The sequence below is a fragment of the Taudactylus pleione genome, unplaced genomic scaffold, assembly GCF_031769625.1.
Source record: "Taudactylus pleione unplaced genomic scaffold, aTauple2 ptg000520l, whole genome shotgun sequence".
Taxonomy (NCBI): Eukaryota; Metazoa; Chordata; class Amphibia; order Anura; family Myobatrachidae; genus Taudactylus; species Taudactylus pleione.
In genome coordinates this window covers 8,890,631-8,911,742 of record NW_028284922.1, presented here as the reverse complement: position 1 = coordinate 8,911,742, position 21,112 = coordinate 8,890,631, and the positions used below count along the sequence as shown (strand labels likewise).

At 46.6% G+C, this 21,112-nt stretch overlaps 1 protein-coding gene and 1 pseudogene across 4 annotated transcripts in view; both read left to right on the top strand.

Moving 5' to 3' along the window:
- The window catches only part of LOC148501331 (uncharacterized), a 276,950-nt gene that overhangs the window by 197,861 nt on the left and 57,977 nt on the right, over positions 1-21,112 (top strand). Inside the window, exons 16-17 of one of the 3 annotated variants that reach the window (XM_088450640.1) lie at positions 5,071-5,193; positions 5,641-5,785. The exons of the other annotated variants lie outside the window; for them this stretch is intronic. Of the exons in view, the coding sequence (XP_088306766.1) occupies positions 5,071-5,193; positions 5,641-5,785 (268 nt within the window). Of the gene's footprint in view, positions 1-5,070; positions 5,194-5,640; positions 5,786-21,112 lie in introns of those variants that run through there. 3 annotated transcript variants of the gene reach the window in all.
- On the top strand, positions 6,485-7,995 carry LOC148501332 (uncharacterized; annotated as a pseudogene). Its single transcript, XR_015870061.1, has 4 exons — positions 6,485-6,700; positions 6,831-6,989; positions 7,130-7,372; positions 7,566-7,995. The product of XR_015870061.1 is annotated as an uncharacterized LOC148501332 (transcript).

Below are 21,112 nucleotides of genomic sequence, written 5' to 3'. Positions count from 1 at the left end.
AGTATGGTAACCAATGAGCATTAAATTAACATTACTCATTTTTCTACTATAAAATTATACAAAGCAGCTGATTGGTTGCTGTGGGCAACTTCTCCACTGGCTCACTTCAACACTCTTTTCAGTGCTTAGTACAGTACATCTCTTCCCCTTAATTATTGTACATTATGCAGTGGTGTAGAGAGCCCTGAAAGGCCCGGGTAACGAGGTGGCGTGGCCACGCCCACTTCAGCAAAAAAAAACAACAACACACTTTTGCAGCGCCGTGGGGAGGGGAACGCTGTGAGCCCCTCAACCTGGCGCAAAGCCAGTGGGGGGGGGCGCGATCAGTGTGATCGCTCCCCCCCACAGGCATAGGAGACTGCTGTGGCTGCTGCTCAGCAGCCACGAGCAGTCTCCCACTGTAGCTCAGCACCCTCTCGGCACCCCTGACAGTATGTACTATACTGTATAGGAGTATGACAGGCCAAGCTCTGCTTCCCTGCCTACCTGCACATCACTGGCAAATTAGTTCTGTGTGACTTACTGTTCTGTACCCGAACTGTGAACATCCCGACTGGGGCTGGTAAGAACACTAACCCTCCACTCTACCCCCCCTAACCCTAACCTCCCCCCACTGGTGCCTAACCCTAAACCCCCCTTCCCTCACCCTAAACCTAACTCTCCCTGGGGGGTGCCTAAACCTAACCTACTAAAGTAGTATACTTACCTGGGTCTGGACGTTCGGGATTCTGGCGTTTGGGATGGTGACACCGGCATTATGCCGGGCGGCGGTATACCGCCATCAGTAAATCGACATCCAGGATCCCGTCCACTGGCAATTTAACTACATCCCGCTCTTGTGTGTCATAATGTACCTAAGGGCACTGCTTTCTAACACCCTGGACCTGCCGTACTGTAATCAGTTACCTACTGTTCTGTGCTACTACCGTGTTTCCCCGATAATAAGACACTGTCTTATTTTTTTTTTTGTTCAAAAAAACACCATAGGGCTTATTTTCGGGGTAGGTCTTATATTAATTAATATTGACAGCAGTGCCATTTATGCAAGCCCCCTCTTGCAGGCCCCCTTGTAGAAGTGCCCCTTATGCAGGCCACCCCCTTGCAGGCCCCCTTGTAGAAGTGCCCCTTATGCAACCCCCCCCTTGCAGGCCCCCTCGTAGAAGTGACCCTTATGCAGGCCACCCCCTTGCAGGCCCCCCTGTAGCAGTGTCCCTTATTGCAGTGCACTTACCTGACTCGCCGCCATCCGGGATGTCGCTCTCACCTGCGTGCTGACTGGATCTAACATGATCCAGCAGGCGCGGCCGCACAGGATCCTCAGCGCGCGGGTGACGTCATGACACGTCTGCAGCATTCCCAGCTCAAAATGAGATTCAGGTAGGTCTTATTTTCGGGGTAGGGCTTAATTTGGACTGGGTTACAAAATTAAGGGTAGGGCTTATTTTCGGGGTAGGTCTTATTATCGGGGAAACACGGTAGTAGCTGTAGTGATATGTGACACGTGACATCTAAAAATTTGCCCTTCAAATTTCTAATACAGGGCCTGATTCAGAGTCGGACGCTATTTGCGGACGGTCGTTCTGAAAAAGGGGCCGGATATTTAAATTAAGCCCTCGCTCTTTGCGGTCTGTTGACGCCTGTATGTCTGAACGAGCGAACGAAACATGCGCTCGCTATTTTTAAAAATATGCCCCCTGGCCGCTCGCATCATATGTCATCTCCACTATTTATTAGATTAATCGAGTACATCGAACGGTGTATGAACTGCTCGCTATTCTTGTGGTAGCATTTTCCTACCGCAATCATGAGAGCAGTTCAGGCTAAAAGACAACCAAGTGACGTGGCCGATGACGCTGCTTTGTTAATTATGCACACCCTTAAAACACCCGTTTTGACCGTTTGGCACGCCTGCGTTCGGATCTCCACCCCCAGTTTTCAAGCATTTTCCCCTGTTACCACCCACAAACGCCTCATCCTGTCACTCAAATTAGCAGGCATTCGCTATTTTGCGAGCACACAAATTCCGACCGCACTGACTGGTTCGCGCATGCGTATTACAACCCATACGCATGCGCAGATGTGTGAACATTGCTCAGAGCGAACGAACGGCCGCTTACGAGCGGCTCTGAATCAGGCCCACAGTACACTATTTCCTCCAATGTTATTAAGGCCTGATTCAGAGCCGCTTGCAAAAAGCGAGCACTCGCTCTGAAACAGGACGGCCGTTTTTTTTGAAAAAAAAAACGGCCTCCTGACCGCTCGCTAAGCTGTGGGTGACCACCCATAACTTTTGCGAGCGGCCAGGCGACCATCGCGACCATCAGGCTTGCGACGAGACCCTTGTGGTAGGGTCTCGTCTGCCGCAAGCCCCAGTGAGCTTCCTGCTCTAATAGAGCAGGAAGCTCACTACTGACATCATGAGTGATGTCAGTAGGGCCACCCTCAAATGGCAGGCATTCCTTCGGGAACGCCTCTGTTTGGCCAGCCACCCCCCCTCCCCGCCTACAAAATGGGGAGAGCTGTCGATCAACGACAGCCGCCCCATTTGTAGCGAGCCCCGGAGCGAGTGAATTTCTCACTCGCTCTGGGGCTTGCTCATGCCGCGTGTGCACAGTGCCCCACCATCGACCCGCTTGCGAGCGCATAGCACTTGTGAGCGGGTCTGAATCAGGTCCAAAGTGCAGTTCAGTATAATGGCACTGATAATGTGTGGCATTACAATATGATAATAAGGGCACTAATAATGTGTGGCCTTACTATACAGTACTGTACTGTATGTTTATAAGGGTACAGATAATGTGTGGCATAATGTACAGTATTTAAGTGCCCTGATATTGTGTTGCCATTATATTTTTGAATAAAAATTTTTCTTAACAGGACTTCTATGGCAGCAAATTCGGGCAAGGCACCAGGCATGCAAGTACAGTACTCGAGTACTGTACAGTACATTGTGAGTGTGTGTGTGTGTTTTGGTGGGGGCGTGTGACTACAGTGTTATGTACTGTATAGTACTGTTACTGTATGTATTACTTAGGGCTTGATTCAGCAAGGAACACAAGTGCTAAGACGCATGCAGTCTGCGGATTTTGGCAATCTGCACATGTGTCATAGATCGTAGTCGAACTAGTCACTGTGATCGGGAACAGTGATTGACAGGAAATGCCGTTTGTGGGTGGTGACGGGGGGGTTGTGCGAATGCAGGCGTGTCAGTGAGTGAACGCTGTTGCAGGGCATGCATACATTATCCACTGCTAACCCATACGCAGCCTCAGCACTCACTGCATGCAGGAAGTTTAGCAATTTCTGAGTGAGGTCTGGTCAACCAATATTGGCCCTCATTCAGAGCCGCTCGCTATTCGCTGTCGTTCGTTCTAAAACAAGGGGTGGCTATTCAAATTAACCGTTCGCTAATTGCGGTCTGTTCACGCCTCTAAGTCTGAACGAGCGAGCAAAACTTGCGGTTGTAATTTTGAAAAATACGCCTCCTTGTCGCTCGCACCATACGTCATGTCCGCTATTTATTAGATTAATCGAGTACATCGAACAGCGTATGAACTGCTCGCTATTCTTGTGGCTGGTTTTTTCAACCGCTATTTTGCGAGCAGTTCTGAGTAAAAAAAACCCAAGTGACGTGGTCAATGACGCTGCTGTATTAATTATGCACTCCCTTAAAACGCCTGTTTTAACCTTTAAGCACGCCTGCGTTCGAAATCCACACCCCCGTTTTCAAGCACCTTCCCGTTACCACCCACATACGCCTCCTTCTGTCACTCAAAATAGCAGGCATTCGCTATATAGCGAACAAACGATTTTCGGCCGCACTGACTGGTTCGCGCATGCGCATTAAAATCCGTACGAATGCGCAGATGTGCGAACATCGGTCAGAACAAACGAGCGGCTGCTTACGAGCAGCTCTGAATCAGGGCCATTGTGTGTATGGGTTTGATGGTACTCGATTGTACCGATGTTTTTGCTATACGTATTGCTACAGTGAGTACAGTATTACGGATGTGAGGGAAGGGGGCGGATTTATGTAGTGCTGGGCTTCTGAGTATTGAGCTAAGAATAGCTTGCGTATGCATTCATTTGCATATTTTCACAGCGGCCAGGTGCGTGCGTGTGCAGACTTGTGATCCGTAGTGAATCAGGCATTACAGTGTATGTGTTAATGTTGCTACTACTGAACTGTGGAGATTATCGCCCAGATTTATTACGCCTTGGACAGGGAGTGATAAGGTGCCGGGAGATAAAGTAGCAGCCAGTCAGCTCCTAATTGCCATGTTACAGCCTGTGTTTGCAATATGGTAGTTACAGTAGGAACTGGTTGGTTGGTGCTTTATCTCCTTCCACTTTATCACTCTCCAAAGCGTGATAAATCTTGGTCGGCTTCCAGGTACTGTGGGCCTGATTCAGACCCGCTCGCAAGCGCTTGAGCGCTCGCAAGCGGGTCAATGGTGGCCTCTGCACACGCGCAGCGGCGGCACTGCTCGTGTGCAAGCCTGGAGCTAGAGAGAAATTCTCTCACTCCGGAGCTCTCTACAACAGGGGCGACTGTCGATGTTGATCGACAGCTCGCCCGGTTTTGTAGGCGTGGGGGGGTGGCTTCACAAACGCAGGCGTTCCCAAGCGAATGCCTGCCGTTTGTGGGCGGCCCCACTGGCTCTCTGGGGTTTGCGGCCACTAGACCCTACCACAAGGGTCTCTTTGCAAGCCCGATGGTCGCGATGGTCTGGACCATCGCGACCATCATCCTGACCGTTCGCTATAGCTGTGGGTGGTCACCCACAGCTATGCGAGTGGCCAGGAGGCCGCACCATAGAAGAAAATAAAAAACGCCCTGATTCATAGGGAGCGCTCTGTCAGAGCGATCGTCTCTGAATCAGGCCCTGTGTGTGTGTGTGAAAGGCTCTGCTACTGTGGCCATTTTCTAGGTACTGTAAATGTAAACTACTGTACAGTACATCTACAGAATTTGCTGTAACATACTGTACTGTATAGTACTGTATATACCTGTACTCCATTTTCTTTTCGCTCACTACAGTGTCACCATACAGTCTTATTTTTCCACAGTACCACAACATACCCAAGCACCCCGGCAGGAGGAGGAAGAGGTGGCGGCCGGCCCTCCCAGCAGCCCTCCCAGCCCGCCAACACCCAGGAGCCAGGAGGAGGACAATACCACCTCAGCAAGTGGTAATGATTAGTACTGTTATGCTACTGTGGACAGTACAGTATGTGTGTACAGTATATGGTGCTACTACTGTACTGTGGAGATTATCGGCCAGATTTATCAAGCCTTCGACAGAGAGTGATAAAGTGCCGGGAGATAAAGTACCAGCCACTCATCTCCTAATTGCCATTTTGCAGCCTGTGTTTGCAAAATGGCAGTTACAGTAGGAGCTGGTTGGTTGGTGCTTTATCTCCGTCCACTTTATTACTCTCCAGGGCTTGATGAATCTCGGTCGGACTCCAGGTACTGTGTGTGTGTGTCAAAGGCTCTGCTACTGTGGCCGTTTCTGGAAATGTTTACTACTGTACAGTATTTGCGGTGACATACTGTACTGTACTGTATATACCTGTACTCCATTTTATTTTCACTCACTACAGTGTCACTTACCGTACAATGTTATTTTTCCACAGTACCACAACGTGCCCAAGTACCCCGGCTGGAGGAGGTGGCAGCCTGCCCTCCCAGGCCCCCAGCGGCCCTCCCAGTGGTCCTCCCAGCCAACCCAGTGGCCCTCCCAGTCTGCCATCACCCAGGAGCCAGGAGGAGGATCTATAACCATTTCTGTGCTCGAGTATAGTCTGCTATGAGGCTCCAACTGTACTGTATCCTCCCATAGCCTCTTTGTTGCCATTTACTGAAACACACGAGCAACATTGCCGCTGTTCACTAAAAATGTATGCCGTTTCTAGCATCATAGGAGCGGGTTGCCTCGAGGCCACCAGTCCCGAGCGGCAGCAATTTTGGAAATCTGCGACCATTGCCATGCTCGAGTATAGTCTGCTACGATGCCCCAACTGTACTGTATGCCCCCATAGCCATGTGTTGCCATGTACGAATTCGCACGAGCAGCATTGCAGATGCTCACTAAAAATATATGCTGTCACTAGCTCCATAGGAGCGGGTTGCCTTGAGGCTGCTGGTCCCGGGTGGCGAACATTTTGGAACCTGCGACCATTGCCGTGCTCGAGTATAGCCTGCTACGAGGCCTCCAACTGTATGCTTCCATTATGTCTGTGTTGCCATGTACTAAAACATGTTCCCATGCATGAGCACCACTGCATGAAGTATTACAGTAGCTTTTAGTTAGTTATTGTGTATAGCACCAATTAGTTCCCATGTGTACTGTAAGTACAGTAGGGCTCTTCTTGGATGTTTTATTAATTTTTTTTTAATTCATTTTATTTTTTAGGATTTGTCCAGTACCTTTGGAAATCTGTAAAAAAAAAAATTAAATAAATAATCACAAATCTATTTTCTCTCCATACAGGAGTTTGGGTTAGATGACATGCCAGTTACTATCAAAAAAAATATGAGCAAGATAATTGCTAGCATGAAAAAAGAAAATAAAACAACCAAAGAGATCCAGGCATGGCTCAAAGAAAGTGGCATTGTAGTCAGTTTACAAACTGTGCGCTATCATGTTTTGGAAAGAACGCAGCGCAGATTAGTAACTCCTTCCAAAAGCACATGGTACATATTGTTTTGTAACTGAAGTACTGTACAGTAAAATTTGTTGTAATATTATTGTAGAAAATTTTTTAAATTCATCTTACTGTCATTGTACTGTTCATTAATCCCTATTTGTCATACTGTGTTGTAGGAGAGTCAAAGAAATTGTGGATGAACTAACTCATGAGGACGACGAGCGTACTGCTGCACAATTAAAACGTGTTCACCATTCTAAGTATGACCTGGATATCTCATGTACCAGCATTAGAAGGATGCGTAGGGAACTGGGATGGAGCTTTGGCCCTACAAGGTACAGTAAAAGACTGTATACAGTATAAACCACCAATGAACTGTTCACTAGTGCACACATTAAAAAGTCCTTACGAAAGCAATAAAACACTGTGCTGTATATATATATATATATATATATATATTTTCTTCTGTTCACAGAATATATCCTATGATAAGAGAAGTGAATGAAGTAAAGAGAGTTGAACAGGCATGTTGGTGGTGAAACATTTCACAATGTCATTTTCACTGATGAATCATCTGTTGCACTTGAGAGGTTCTCCAGATTGTCTTTCCGTAAACGTCAACATCTCTCATTAAAGCCACATCCAAAGCATCCATTGAAGGTCCATGTATGGGGAGCCATCTCACGGTTAGGAGCCGGTCCCATTTTAATATTTGAAGGTACTGTAGTGATTTTTTTTAAAACAATACTGTACTATACATATTAAATAATAAAAACAAAAATACAGTCTCTATAGTGCAGCATGTGGTACAGTACTTACTGTATTAATGACCAACATTTTCTTATTTCTGTAGGTATCATGGATAAGATATATTTCTTTATTTCATTAACATTTTTTTTTTTATACATTAGATCACCGGACATGAATCCATTTAAATTGGTGTGGGCTCATTTGAAGAGATACATTAGCTGAGATGTGAAGCCAACAATTAAACAACAGCTGATGAATGGGATAGGGAAGATGTATTTACACCTGAACATTGTAATAATTATATAAATCATCTGTTTAAAGTCTTGCCGGTTATAGTTGAAAGAAATGGTCAAGCCACTGGTATGTAGTAGTGTACACAGTATTTGCTGTATTGAATTCTACTGTATGCATTAATAAAAATGTGTTTCAAATTGTACTGTATTGGTCTATGACAATAATGGCGTACTGTATGTCAACACATGAACCTGTGTATGGTTTTATAGCTACAGTACTGTAATTGAAGTAGTACAGTATATGAACAGTTGTTTTAAAAGTCCTGTATAATAGAGTATAGTACTGTACTGTACATCCTTTCTTATGCTATATTCAGTACTGTAAATTCATTCTGAATTTGTAATAAAGAATATTTTATTATTAGGTTTGCTTTTCCAATAAATATTCCATTACAATGTACTTTCAGTAAAAATTTTCTTGCGTTTTTTTGTTTATCTGCCTGGCACCCATGGCAATTAATGCTTGGTTACCCATGGTCCTTGTCCCAGTCTTGTGCCCTCATGGATAACAATTACAGTACTGTAGTTCTGTATTGGGACCAAAAAATAACATTTACAGTATAACATTACAGTACCTTGCTCTACTGTATATTATTACAGGGTTATTATTATTCTTTATTTATATGGTGCCACAAGTGTACCGCAGCACAGTGTCGGACTGGGACATGAAGGGCCCACAGGGAGAATGCAATGGTAGGGGCCCACTGAAGGGAGACGGCGTAAAGCTGAAGGGGTGTGGCCAGCCAGGGGTGTGGCTAGCTACTAGAGGACGATAAGTAAAATAAAAAAACTGCACAGGTCCAGAGCCAATTAAAAAAATAAAAAAAATAACAATAATGCTGAATCTGGTATTCTAGTTATAGTTTAAAAGCAGGTAAGTAATAATTTTTACGTCCAGTCTCTAGAACACGGGTGGGGAACCTTTTTTCTGCCGAGGGCCATTTTGATATATATAACATTATTTGCGGGCCCGGTGCAGGCCATGCCCTCTCCATGTAATGTCACATGGGGACGGGTCCACAATTGACAGTGATTACAGCAATGCCCGGAGCATCCTAAGGATGCTACGGGGAGCTGTAAGGGCAGCGATGTGACTGTCTGAAGCATCCTAAGGACGCTCCAACCGGCACTGCTGCATAGATTCTGGCCGCAGCGCACCATTCTAGGCACCCTGCTAGCCAGATGAGGCTAGCAGAAAAAAACTAGAGCCAGACCAAATGACTCTGGGGGCCTTATACGGCCCCTGAGCCTGAGGTTCCCCATCCCTGCTCTAGAAGGCATAGGGATTAAAAGGTCTAGCTCTAGTCACTGGGCTAACTTGGATAAACTATCAGCATTGTAAAGTCTGACATGTAATTTACGGTGAGGGACAAACCCATTGTTAGTCCCATTACATTAAGGTGCCAGCGTCTGCTGCACTTTGTCTGTGGTTCTGCTGCACTTTGTCTGTGGTATTTACACATTCAATGGAGCATGCAGGCTAAATTTAGTCTAACTACTCAATTGCTCAGTATTGCTGCCTGTACTACACTACCTCACCCATCGTAGAGCATTGCAGTCACTGCCATGCAATACAGAGAGTATTACAATGACCACCATATAATGCAGAGAACTTTAGAGTGACCACCATATAATACAGAGAACATCACAGTGACCGCTTTACATTGCAGAGTGACTACCTTATAATGCAGAGAACATTTTAATGCCACCATATAATACAGAGAGTGCCAGATTGCCCACAATATATTGCAGTGTCGCAGTGCCCGCCATGTATGTAATACATAGTGTCACAGTGCTCACCTTATAATGCAGAGTGTCGCAATGCTCATTATTAATAGTGTTGCAGTGACCGCCATATAATAAAGAGAGTACCGCAGTGCTCACCATATAAGGCGGAGTGTCGCATTGCCCACCATATAATAGTGTTGCAGTGACCACCATATAATACAGAAAGTGTCACAATGCCCACCATATAATAGTGTTGCAGTGACCGCCATGTATTACAGAGTGTGTCGTAGTGCCCACAATATAATACAGAGAGTACCACAGTGCCCACCATATAATGCAGAGTGTTGCATTGCTCACTATAAAATGCAGAGCAGTGACCACCATATAATGCATAGAGTGTCGCAGTGACCACCTTATAATACAGAGGACAATGCAGTGACCCACATATAATACAGCGTTGAAATGCAAACAATATAAAACAGAGAGCATTAGTGACCCACATATAGCACAGATAATATGAATACACCCTTCACACAAAGAATATTAATACACAACCCCCACTATAGACAACATAAAACACAGCACCCCCAGAAAAAAACAAATCCACCCCTCCCCCCATATTCCATCCCCCTTATATGACACTAAAACATTTTTCACAGAACCACTTGCACTTACCTGCCCAGAGGGATTATACTGTATTGCCGTGTACACACTAGATGAAATGGATCGGACAACATATCGTCCACATCGTCTAGTGTGTACCCTCAATGTCTCTGACTATGCATGCTTCCATGGGTGCATGCAGGTCCAACTCTCACGCCGTCCCTCCCGGCAATTGTTTACGTGGCCTGACCGCCCGGCAAGAAGGAAACATCAGCACTGCAGTGGCATACCTAAGCCTGTCCCCCATGATGTCACCTGAAGCCAGCCGCTCATTGCCCGCAGCCTGCAGCCGCCTGTCACTGAATTGACTGCAGGGCAAGCAGCTGCATTTGTAATGAAGGGGATCTATCCGCAATCTTTGTAACACTGTGCAGGTGACATGGCCTAAGTCCAGCCCTCCCGCAGCAGATGAAGTGGCTATAAATCACTGGAGCCCATCGGTGAATAATCGGAAGCCCGGTCCGAGCCTGTATGTGTGCGTACATATAATAGGGAATATAAATTGTAAGCTTCACTGGGACAGAGACTGATGTTAAAGGCCAGTTATTCTCTGTAAAGCGCTGTGGAATATGAGTGCACTATATAAATAAATAGATATTATTGTTGGCACATTGGGGTAGATGTATTATAACGGCACTTAACAGATGAGATGTATAAACATCTCATCGGCCAGAGTGGGGGAGCGATAACTCCCCCCTCCGGCGCTCCCCACTAGAAACTGCAGTGCATCAGCCTAGTGCTGATGCGCTGTGTCTCAGTCCCAGCCGGTTCCACTGAGCATGCACAGGATCTCACAAGTATCGGCAGCTGCCGCAGCAGGGACAGCGCTGTCCCTGCTGTGGGGATAGGGCAGCACCAGGCTGTAGCTGTCGATAGCGACAGCTACAGCGGGCCAAACGGTCAGGCGATCTGACCGTTCATACATAGCCCAGGATATCGGCGCTGCTTTCTTGTAGCGCCCCTGTCATTTACCACCAAACCCCCGATCATACATCGGGCAGAAGCGGTATCAGCGCACATGTGTGCAGATACCGCTTCTGAGCATCTTACATCTCCCCCATTGGGTCTTAGCAATATCCTGTGCACAATTTACTGATATAACCATTGGTCCACTTGTATTTACAAATTATACATCTGTAAAATATATTGGATAATCAATTTTGTTGGTGAGGGCCCCACAACCTAGTTGCCCCAGGGCCCCCCAGAAATCTTAATTTAGCAAGCATTCACAGAATGTGACCTAATGCATCTTTATGTGACTTTTTTTTTCTTTTTAAACAACCAGCCTAGTAAATTTAAAAATCAAATATCTCCTCCATTGTTTCCAAAAATTACTAACCTTATTGGCTTAAGGCCATTCATTCTGCTGGGTGCCAAACTGCGGATGGATGTTGTTTTCCAGGCTCCTCTGTGTCCGGGCTCCACCTCCGCTGACGTCACCGCTGAGATCAGTGTAGTGCACAGTGCAGCTGTCAATTACAGATGGGTTCAGCTCACCTCCCCCCGCCCCCCGCTGACGTCACCGCTCGAATTCAGCTGCAGCTGTTGCTGGCAACTATTTTTGTGCTCAGCCAGCTGCCAGCGCAGTAACCCCCCACACACCTCCCCTCTCCTCTCTGAAACCAGCTGGGCTTCTTACAGCACCACTGATTCTGTCTTCTGGAATCAGTGGTGACGTCACCGGGGAGAAGCATACCACAGGCTGCTCCACACTAAGCTCCACTGTCACGGCGGAGCTTAGTAAGGAGCAGCCTGTGGTAAGCTCCTCCCCCGCAACGTCACCACTGATTCCGGAAGAAGGAATCAGTGGTGCTGTAGGATGCCCGCTGTTTGCTGCATACCGCCCGCTGTCTGCCACACACAGAGCCCTCCGCACATCACCCGCTGCTCACCTACCGCCGGTCACATCCGTGTATGTAAGAAAAGCCGGCACCAGTTACAGTGGCTAGACCACGCCCTCCTGCAATAGTGGGCGTGGCCATAAATCCCCGGTGCCCACCGGGGAATTCCCAGAATCCCCGGGAGTCCAGTCCGAGCCTGCCGCAGCACGTTAAAAAGTACATAAACAGGTTGACCAGCGACTAACAGTACAATACAATACAAAATAATGACATGGGTAATATACTGTACATTGCTACATTAGTGACCATAACACCCAGATAAGCAACAGAGCATAAGCAACCAAGTGTTACAGTAGGTGCCCTGGTGGGGAGTAAGAAGTACAGTACTGTAGGAGAAGCATAAAAGGGTGTAGGGCCTTACCCATAAGAGCTTACATTCTAAAGGGGTGGGGCACACAAACAGATGTGACACAGATGGGGTAGACAGGGAGGAAGGAGCATGTACTGTAGCAGCAGGTTAGGATGAGAGCTGGAAGGCTTTGATAAAGTAGTGGGTCTTGAGAGCCCATTTGTAGAGAGGTGGAGAATCTGATGGGAAGAGGGAAAGAGTTCCAAAGGTGGGGAGCAGCATGGGCAAAATCTTGGAGGCGGTACTGGGAGGAAGTAATCGGTTGGCATGAGAGGCGGCGTGCATTTGTTGAATGAAGAGGGCGGACAGGAGAGTGAAGGGAGATGAGGTCAGAGATGTAAATGGCAGAGGAATGGGTAAGCAAGTGTGAGAACCTTGAATTGGTCTCTGAAAGGGAAGGGGAGGGCTTGTAGGAGTGGGGAGGCAGATGTAAAGCGTTTGGAGAGGAAGATGAGCTGAGCAGCAGCATTGAGGACAGACTTGAGAGGAGAGAGATGAGAGTTTGGGAGGACAGATAGGAGGAGGTTACAGTAGTTCAATCTAGAGATAACCAGTGAGTGTACAGTATGAGGGTTTTAGTGGCAATCTGTGTGAGAAAGGGTCTAATTTTGGAAATATTTATAAGATGGAAATGACAAGACTATGAAAGGTTCTGTATATGTGGTTTGAAGGAGAGGGAGGAGTCCAGGATAACTCCAAGACAGCACACTTTGGGGCTAGAGGAGATACAGCAGTTGTGCCATCAATTGATAAAGAAATATTGGGAAGTGAGGTTATGTTGGAGGGTGGGAAAATGATCATCTCAGTCTTAGACATATTAAGTATATTGCTGGGACTTCCAGGAAGAGATAGCAGAGAGACAGTTTGAAAAAAGTGAGGAATGAGGGGGAGAGGTCAGGGGAGGAGAGGTAAATCATCAGCATAGACAATGGAGGTCAAAAGAGCTGATGAGTTCACCTACAGAGGATGTATAGAGGGAGAATAGAGGAGGTCCAAGAACAGAACCTTGGGGTACACCTTCTGTAAGAGGATGTGGTGGGGAAGAGGAGTCATGAGAGGAGACAGAGAAGGATAGGTCAGAGAGGTAGGAGGACAGCCAGGAGAGAGCAGTGTCATGTAGACCAAGGGAGTGAAGGATTTGCAACAGGAGAGGGTGGTCCACCATGTCGAAAGTAGCAGAGTGGTCAAGGAGAATGAGCAGAGAGTAGTGGCCCTTGAATTTGGCAGCAAGGACGTCATTGCTGACTTTTGTGAGGGCAGTTTCAGTGTAGTGGAGAGAACGGAACCAGACTGAAAAGGGTCAAGCAGGGAGTGGGAAGAAAGAAAGGTGGTAAGGCAGTTGTAGACAACATGCCCAAGGAGGTAAAAGGGAGGAGAGACATGGGACGGTAGTTAGATAATGTGTTAGGATCAAGTGTAGGTTTTTAGGAATGGTGGAGACAAGGGCATGTTTGAATGCAGAAGGGACAATACCAGATAAAAGGGAGAGTTTGAGGAGGTGGGCAAGATGGGAACAGGCACAAGAGAATTAGCGGAGGAGACGTGAAGGCATAGGGTCAAGGGGGAGGTGGATGGGGTGGAGGACCGGATGAGGGCCATGACTTCCTCTCCAGATACAGGGGAGAAGGATTTCAGAGTTGGTAAAATGGATGGGGAGGGGTGAACCGGGACAGGAGGAGGTGGAGAGCTGGAGGACTGGTTGGGGATTATGATGTCCTGATGTATGGAATCAATTTATGTAAAGTAACTAGCAAAGTCAAGGGCAGAGAGTAGGGGAGGTGAGGAGGGGGTGTGCAGAGGAGGGAAGAGACGCTGGGGATTTGAGGACTGGAAGGCGATGAGGTTCTTGAAATATGACTGTTTAGAGAGGGAAAAGGCAGCACGACAGGATGACAGCATAAATTTGAAATGGAGAAAATCTCCTTAGAACGTGATCTTCTCCATTGTCGCTCGACGGTTCACGAACACTTTGCAGGTACAGTATCTGGTGCATTTGGAATTCCGGGGTTGAGGTGTGGATCTGTGAGGGTGAGTAGTGATAGCCGGAGCAACAGTGTCCAAAGCAAAAGTAAAAGAGGCATTGTATAGGGAAGCAGCTTGTTCAGAGCAGGAGAGAGAAAGGATAGGGGAGAGAAGTGAGTCAAGCAGTGAAGAAAAATAAAATTCTCAATAGTCTCAATGTTACGCTCAATGTTGGTGGCCTTAGGTCAGAGAGGGAGAATGGGGAATTGGAGTAATCAGAAATATCACAACGGTGAATGAAGACCAGATCAAGTGATTGCCCACCCACATGGAAGGGTGAGGAAGTCCATTGGTGAGAGACCAAATGAAGTGAGGGAAAGCAGTTTGGAGGCAGAGGATTCTGTGGGGATATCATTTGGAATATTGAAGTCACCTAAGATAATGAAGGAAAGGTCTAGGGAGAGAAAGGAGAGAAAGTGAGGGAGCCAGGTGGCAAAATTGTCAAGGAATTTGGAGGGAGGGCCAGGGGGACGGTAAATGACAGCTACTGTACTGGTTGGAAGAGGCGTATAGCATGAAATTCAAATGTAGAGACTGTAAGGGATGGTTCAGAGGGTAGGAGTTGGTAGGAGTAACCTGGGCATAAAAGGACCCCCATACCACCACCATGGCGACCCCTGGCCAAGGGGTGTGAGAGAAGGTGAGGCCCAAAGAGGAGAGAGCTGTAGGGGAAGTGGTGTCAGAGGGTGAAATCCAGGTTTCAGTAATTGCTAAGAGATGCAAGTTGTTGGAGATGAAAAGGTCATGGGTGGGGACCAGTTTATTGCAGACTGATCTGGAATTCCAGAGGACAAAGGATAGATGGACAGTGTTTGTGGGAGAGATGTGAATGAGATTATCAGGGTTGTAACAAGAAGGTGAGATTAATTGTGGTGACTGAGATGAATGTAGTGGAGAGAATGTGCAGGCACCAGTGCTGGGAAAGGACCCTGTAGGTGCCGTGGGCACGGTGGGAGTTAAATGAGATGTGGATGGGGGTGAGGTTACATGGAGAGGAGGTTTGGGGGAGGGATTAGTGGTGGGGTAGTAGGACCCAGGTGGGGTAGAAGAGAATGAAAGTGGAGTAATGGAGAAGAGAGTGAGGAAGGCAAACAAGAGTGGAGATAAAGCTGAGGAGGAGGAGGACGAGACAAGGGGGAAATGATAAAGGTGGAAGAAGGGGGCAGAGCAGAGAATTAGGAAGACACTGAGTGGAGGGGGAAGTGGGAGAAAACATGGTCATGGTGTGGCTGAGTTGAATAATGGGAGGAAAACTAGATGTACTGTAGGAATAAAGTACTGTATGAATGTAAGAGAAAGTGCAGAAGTTGTGCAGAAAAGCAAGTAAATACACAGTGGAGGGAAAGGTGTCTGCACAATAACAAATGTTTATTATTGAGCGGAGGAAAAGTGAAGATTTAATGGTGAATAAATTGAATATTAAAGTAAACTGTATTAGAAGATACAGTACATGACATGAGGCTAGGCAAAGAACTAAGGTACAATACTGTAGAAAGACAATATTTCTAAGAGTTAAACTGAAATTGGAACAGTTACAGTAAAGTATGCTTTGAGGTGTTTGTGAAACCAGACAGCCAGCACAAATAGCCATCAGCCTCCCCACCCCCCTGTGAGAGTTGTGATTTGACAGACTGGTTGAGCAGCTTAAATAATAGACACAAGGTGACCTTTTGTACTGTATGTAAATGAATGTTGGGGGAAGTGACAAGGCACACAAGACACATGCATTTGTCAGAATATTTTTTTTGTCTAAAGAGTGTCATTGTAAGCATCTTCCAAGCAGAGACATCTGAGTGCAAACATTTTTTTTTTAAGTTTACATTTTACGTTCGGGCGCTGAGGACTTTATAAAGCGATCGGGGGTCCCGGCATTGTGTGAGCGCACTGCAGAAAATGATGCTCAGCACCTGTATACAGTACAGTATGTACATTGAAGTGTAAAATGAATAACAGAGCAGAATTGTGTGATGGCAGTTTTGCAGCGGTTTTGGACTTAGTAAATCTGCAGATAGCAAAACCGCCGCCAAACCACAGTCAAAACACATTTTAGAATAGAATAGAACAGGGCTGTCATTTAGAAACCACTGCAAAACCACCACCAAACCCCCGGGGTTTAGAATAGAATAGAAACCCCCACCAAACCGCCGGGGTTTAGAATAGAATAGAAACCGCCGTCAAACCGCCGCTTAGTAAATTTTGCCCCTAGTGTCAAAATTATACCAGTCTCCTGTCCATTGTTGCAACATATAAACCCTAGAGTAGATAAGAATCTACATACAGTTTATTTTGAGATCACAAATTGCAGATCCATGATATACAGGAGAGTTTTCTGACTCCCTGAGAAATATATGAATTATAACTTTGTAACAACATTTTCATGTAGATTCTACTAGGGCAAACAATATCTAATATGTTGCAATCCGGCTAAACTACATTTAGTCCAAATGGCTGATTGTACCATTTTTTGGACATATATTTAATTAGGAATCTGTGGATGTACTGTATATACAATTTAACAGACACATACATAGTGATAACACTAAAACAGGATAAATAATACTGATTTGAAGCCAAAAGGTGGGAATAATATTTATTGATTTCAATACATAATAACATTTACAAACAATATAAGAATTTAGAAATCTATATACTTAAATAGTGTATATACGGACTCGTATTGGAATGAAGATATAATCCTTTATATTATTTTTAAACTGTATTTTTCTTATATTTAATTTCTTTCTACGTATTTTTTAATATTTCACAGACTGTAACATTATTTTAATGATAAGAATAAAAGTTATATTTGATATTTGATGCATTGATGGTTGGTGTGTACTTGATTGGAATGCGGCCTGGTGACCGAGTTGCAGCCTTCAGGGCTGATGTGTACTTGGTTTGAGATCCAAGTCATTGATAATTGATGCCTTGATGGTTGGTGTACACTTGATTGGAATGTGGTCTTGTGGCCGAGTTGCAGCCTTGAGGGCTGATGTGTACTTGCTGTGGCATTGTGGCCAAGTTGCAGCCTTAAAGGCTGATGAGTATATGGCAAGGATGTGACCTTGAGGCCAAATTGCAGCCTTGAGGGCTGATGAGTACTTGGCAAGGATGTGGCCTTGTGGCCAAGTTGCAGCCTTGAGGGAAGTATATTAATCGAAGTCCACTCAGGCATCACAGTACGCCTGTGACTGAAGGGAAACACGCTGACAGGAGGTACTGGATACACCACGAGAATGATCTCCACACACGGAACCGGAAGCCACGTAACAAACGCTATAGCCGGCATCCGAGCAGGGATTCAGCAAAGAGCTCCAATCAGGAGAGGGCAAAGATGACGGAGCAGCCAGGTAGGAGGACCTCACGAAATAGCAGCCCGACGCCCCAGTCTCCTAGAGGTCTACCCGGAGCACTGTTGTCAAACAAGACGCAGCAGCGGCTTGTGACAGTGATCATCCGCCTCTCTCAGCCAATAATTGGTTCCCAACAATGGTGAGAACCACTATGGTAACCTTTAATATTGTTATTCGTTTCGTGGATCAGGACTTGTCATTTTTTTAAAAAAAATTGTGTTTTAAAAAGATGGTGGATGCCTAGAAAAAGAAGAGAGCATAATCTAAGCTAGGAATAGGTGTGTGTGGACTTTTTTTTTTACAGGTGTTGTGGATTCTACTAGACAAGGGGACATGATTGGCTACAGTGATTCTAGGTGAGTATGCATGAATGTTAAGCTGGCCACACATCTAAAGATTATCTGTCTAACCAGCCAACTAGTTGATTGGTTGGAATGAAAATCTGGTAATGTATGGGAGTAAATGATGATCAACAATTTGCTCCTAAATGCCAGAAAACAGATGAAAATGGTCGTTCAGACAAGTTTTTTAAACATTTGATCCAAACAATTTGTTCAAAAGAACAGTTTTTGTCCATTTTCCGGCGTTTGGGGACAAATAGCTGATTCTCATTTGCTTTCATACCATACCAGATTTTCATTCCAACCAATCAACTAGATCCAATCAAGATAATCTTTAGATGTGGGGCTATCTTAAGTGTGCATGTATGTTTTAATAAAATTATACTTTCACAGTGCGTGTCTTGTGGTTATTTTAATATTTAATTTGCAGGTGAACCAGAGGCACCAACGGGCTCATAATGCCCCACATACTGGTACTTGTGGTTCTCCAAGTACCAGCATGCAGGGGAGGCTTGCTGGGACCTGTAGTACTCCTGTAAAAGACAATGTTATTACATATATTTTTTGCACCACACTATACACAATCAACCCAGCACTCACCGGCCAGGGGTGCCGGGGATAGCCTCGGGCTATCAGCCCAGAACTACTTTATTGGGGGGGTCCCTACCTCCCCAGGGATCCCCAGCCTGGGCTGACTGCTGACCACAGTGCTGGTTGTGCAAAATATGGGGGACCCCTATGTCTTTTGTAGCCCGTATCTTCACAACCAGGACTGGCTCAGAAAAGTCCATTGCTTGTTGAACTCTTAGGGGGGGGGGGACTCCATGTAATTTAAGAAAAAAAAATTGTAACAGATTGTAACACAGATTTTTCTATATAATTCATATTGGAGGTCAGCAATAACTGGATTATATAATATTTACCTTTGTTATGAGCTGTGATCATGTTCTGGATGCTGCTCGTGATGCTGCTGATCCTACATGATGCTGTAATAAAATGGAGGAGGGGAGTGTCCTGGGAATGTTAGTCAAGAGATGCCCGCATCGTCCAGGTCGAAACGACAAATCGTTTGTCATTTGGTAGTGCATACACACTGCACGATCAGTGGGGAATAATTTACGTGATTGACAGATCTCGGGGTCTCGCACCAAACGGGGTGTGCTGTCGATGGTGTGTGACAGCACGCCCCCTTTGGTGGGCGTTCCGGGGGCGTGGCTGCCAGACAGAGGCGTTCCCATGGGAACACCTACCGTCTGAGTCCGGCCCCACTGACATCACTATAGAGCCAAAATCACTCCTGAGCTTGCGGCATGAAACCCTACCGCAGGATCTCGTCGCAAGCCCGATGGTCGCGATGGTCTTGACCATCGCGACCATCATCATGGACGCTCGCATAAGCTGTGGGTGGTAACCAACAGCTATGCGAGCGTCCAAAAGGCCGCTCCACATTTAAATAGGATGGCCCTGATTCAGAGCGAGCGCTCTGGTCAGAGCGTTCAGCTCTGAATCAGGCCCACAGTACAATGGCCCCAAAGAAATAACACACGCATACATTGTCCTCCGCAGAAAAAAACATAACATTGGCTCCCACAGAAAAAAAATAACATTGGCCCCCACAGAAAAAAAATTACATTGGCCTCCACAGAAACAAATAAAAAAAACATTACTGGACACAGAAAAAATATAAACGACATTGCTCCCCACAAAATAATAAAACCATTGGCTGGCCCCAAAAGAATAAAAAAACCCACATTGCTCCCCCCAAAATCAAATCATACTGGCTACCACATCAAAAATAAATTTACATTTTTATAGACCTACCTGTCCGTCATTGGCTGCGGGTTCTCACAGTGCAGAGCTGTCAGCAGTGGCTGGCCGCGGGCGGCTGGGAGGAAAGGGCTGGCTGGCCACGGGCGGCTAGGAGGAAAGGGCTGGCTGGCCGCTGGCGGCTGGGAGGAAAGGACTGGCTGGGTGACTGGCGGTGGAGATTGGCGGGAGGGAAGTACTGCCTGGTCACGGGCAGGTGGAAGAGAAAGGCTGGCTGGGTGGCGCGGGTGCAAGGGAAGGTAGTGCTGGATGGCTGTGGGTGGGCAGGAGGGAAGGTCTGGCTGAGACTCTGTTGGGGCGGGCAGGCCAGGCAGGCAACGCGGCGTGCATGACCTGTGATGTCACACCGCTGCGTTTAGGCAGGTCACGGCCCAGGCGCACCTGAGCCTCCCAGAGGAGCTCAGCGGCAGCGCTGCCTGGTCCACAGTTCTTTATTGTGACCGGCGGCTACAGCGCTGGGGCACACTTCACAACCGCCTGTGGCACAGCAGTTGAAAACCTCTGGTCTAGTGTGTAGGAGCCTTTAGTCTCATCTCTAATGTGACTGATATACATTGCAAGGGTACACTGACTACTGGGCCTGGAATTACATGTAATTCTGTATGCGACGAATCCTGGCAAAGACAGAATTTCAATATAAATGGCTGCGCTATACCTCTTGCCATGTATTGTTATGCTTAATCCGTGACTTTATACACACTTCATGCCCCCTCCTGTGTGACAAAAATACTGATCTAGTGCCCCTAGTACACTGTGAGCTACTTTGTTTGCCACTACAATGCGAATAAGACGCAAAATTTAGGGCAAAGTAGGAATAGTGTTCCTGCATATGATGCAGGAACACTAAGTGAATGAGGACAGACCTATATACAGTAGGTGTTTACACACAGAGGGTCTCATTCAGACCCGCTCGCGAGCGCTGTACGCTCGCAAGCGGGTCGATGGTGACCAAGTGCGCATGTGCACGACGGAGGGAGCTCCATCGTGCGCATGCGCGAGACACGGCGAGCGATGGGGAAGCCGTCGCTCGGGGTCTCGCACCAAAGGGGGCGTGCTGTCGATGGTGATTGACAGCACGCCCCCTTTGGTGGGCATGCCGGGGGCGTGGCTGCCCAGAAGAGGCGTTCCCATGGGAACGCCTACCGTCTGGGTCCGGCCCCACTGACATCACTAGTGATGTCAGTGGGAGTGATTTTGTCTCTGATAGAGCCAAAACCACTCCAGGGCTTGT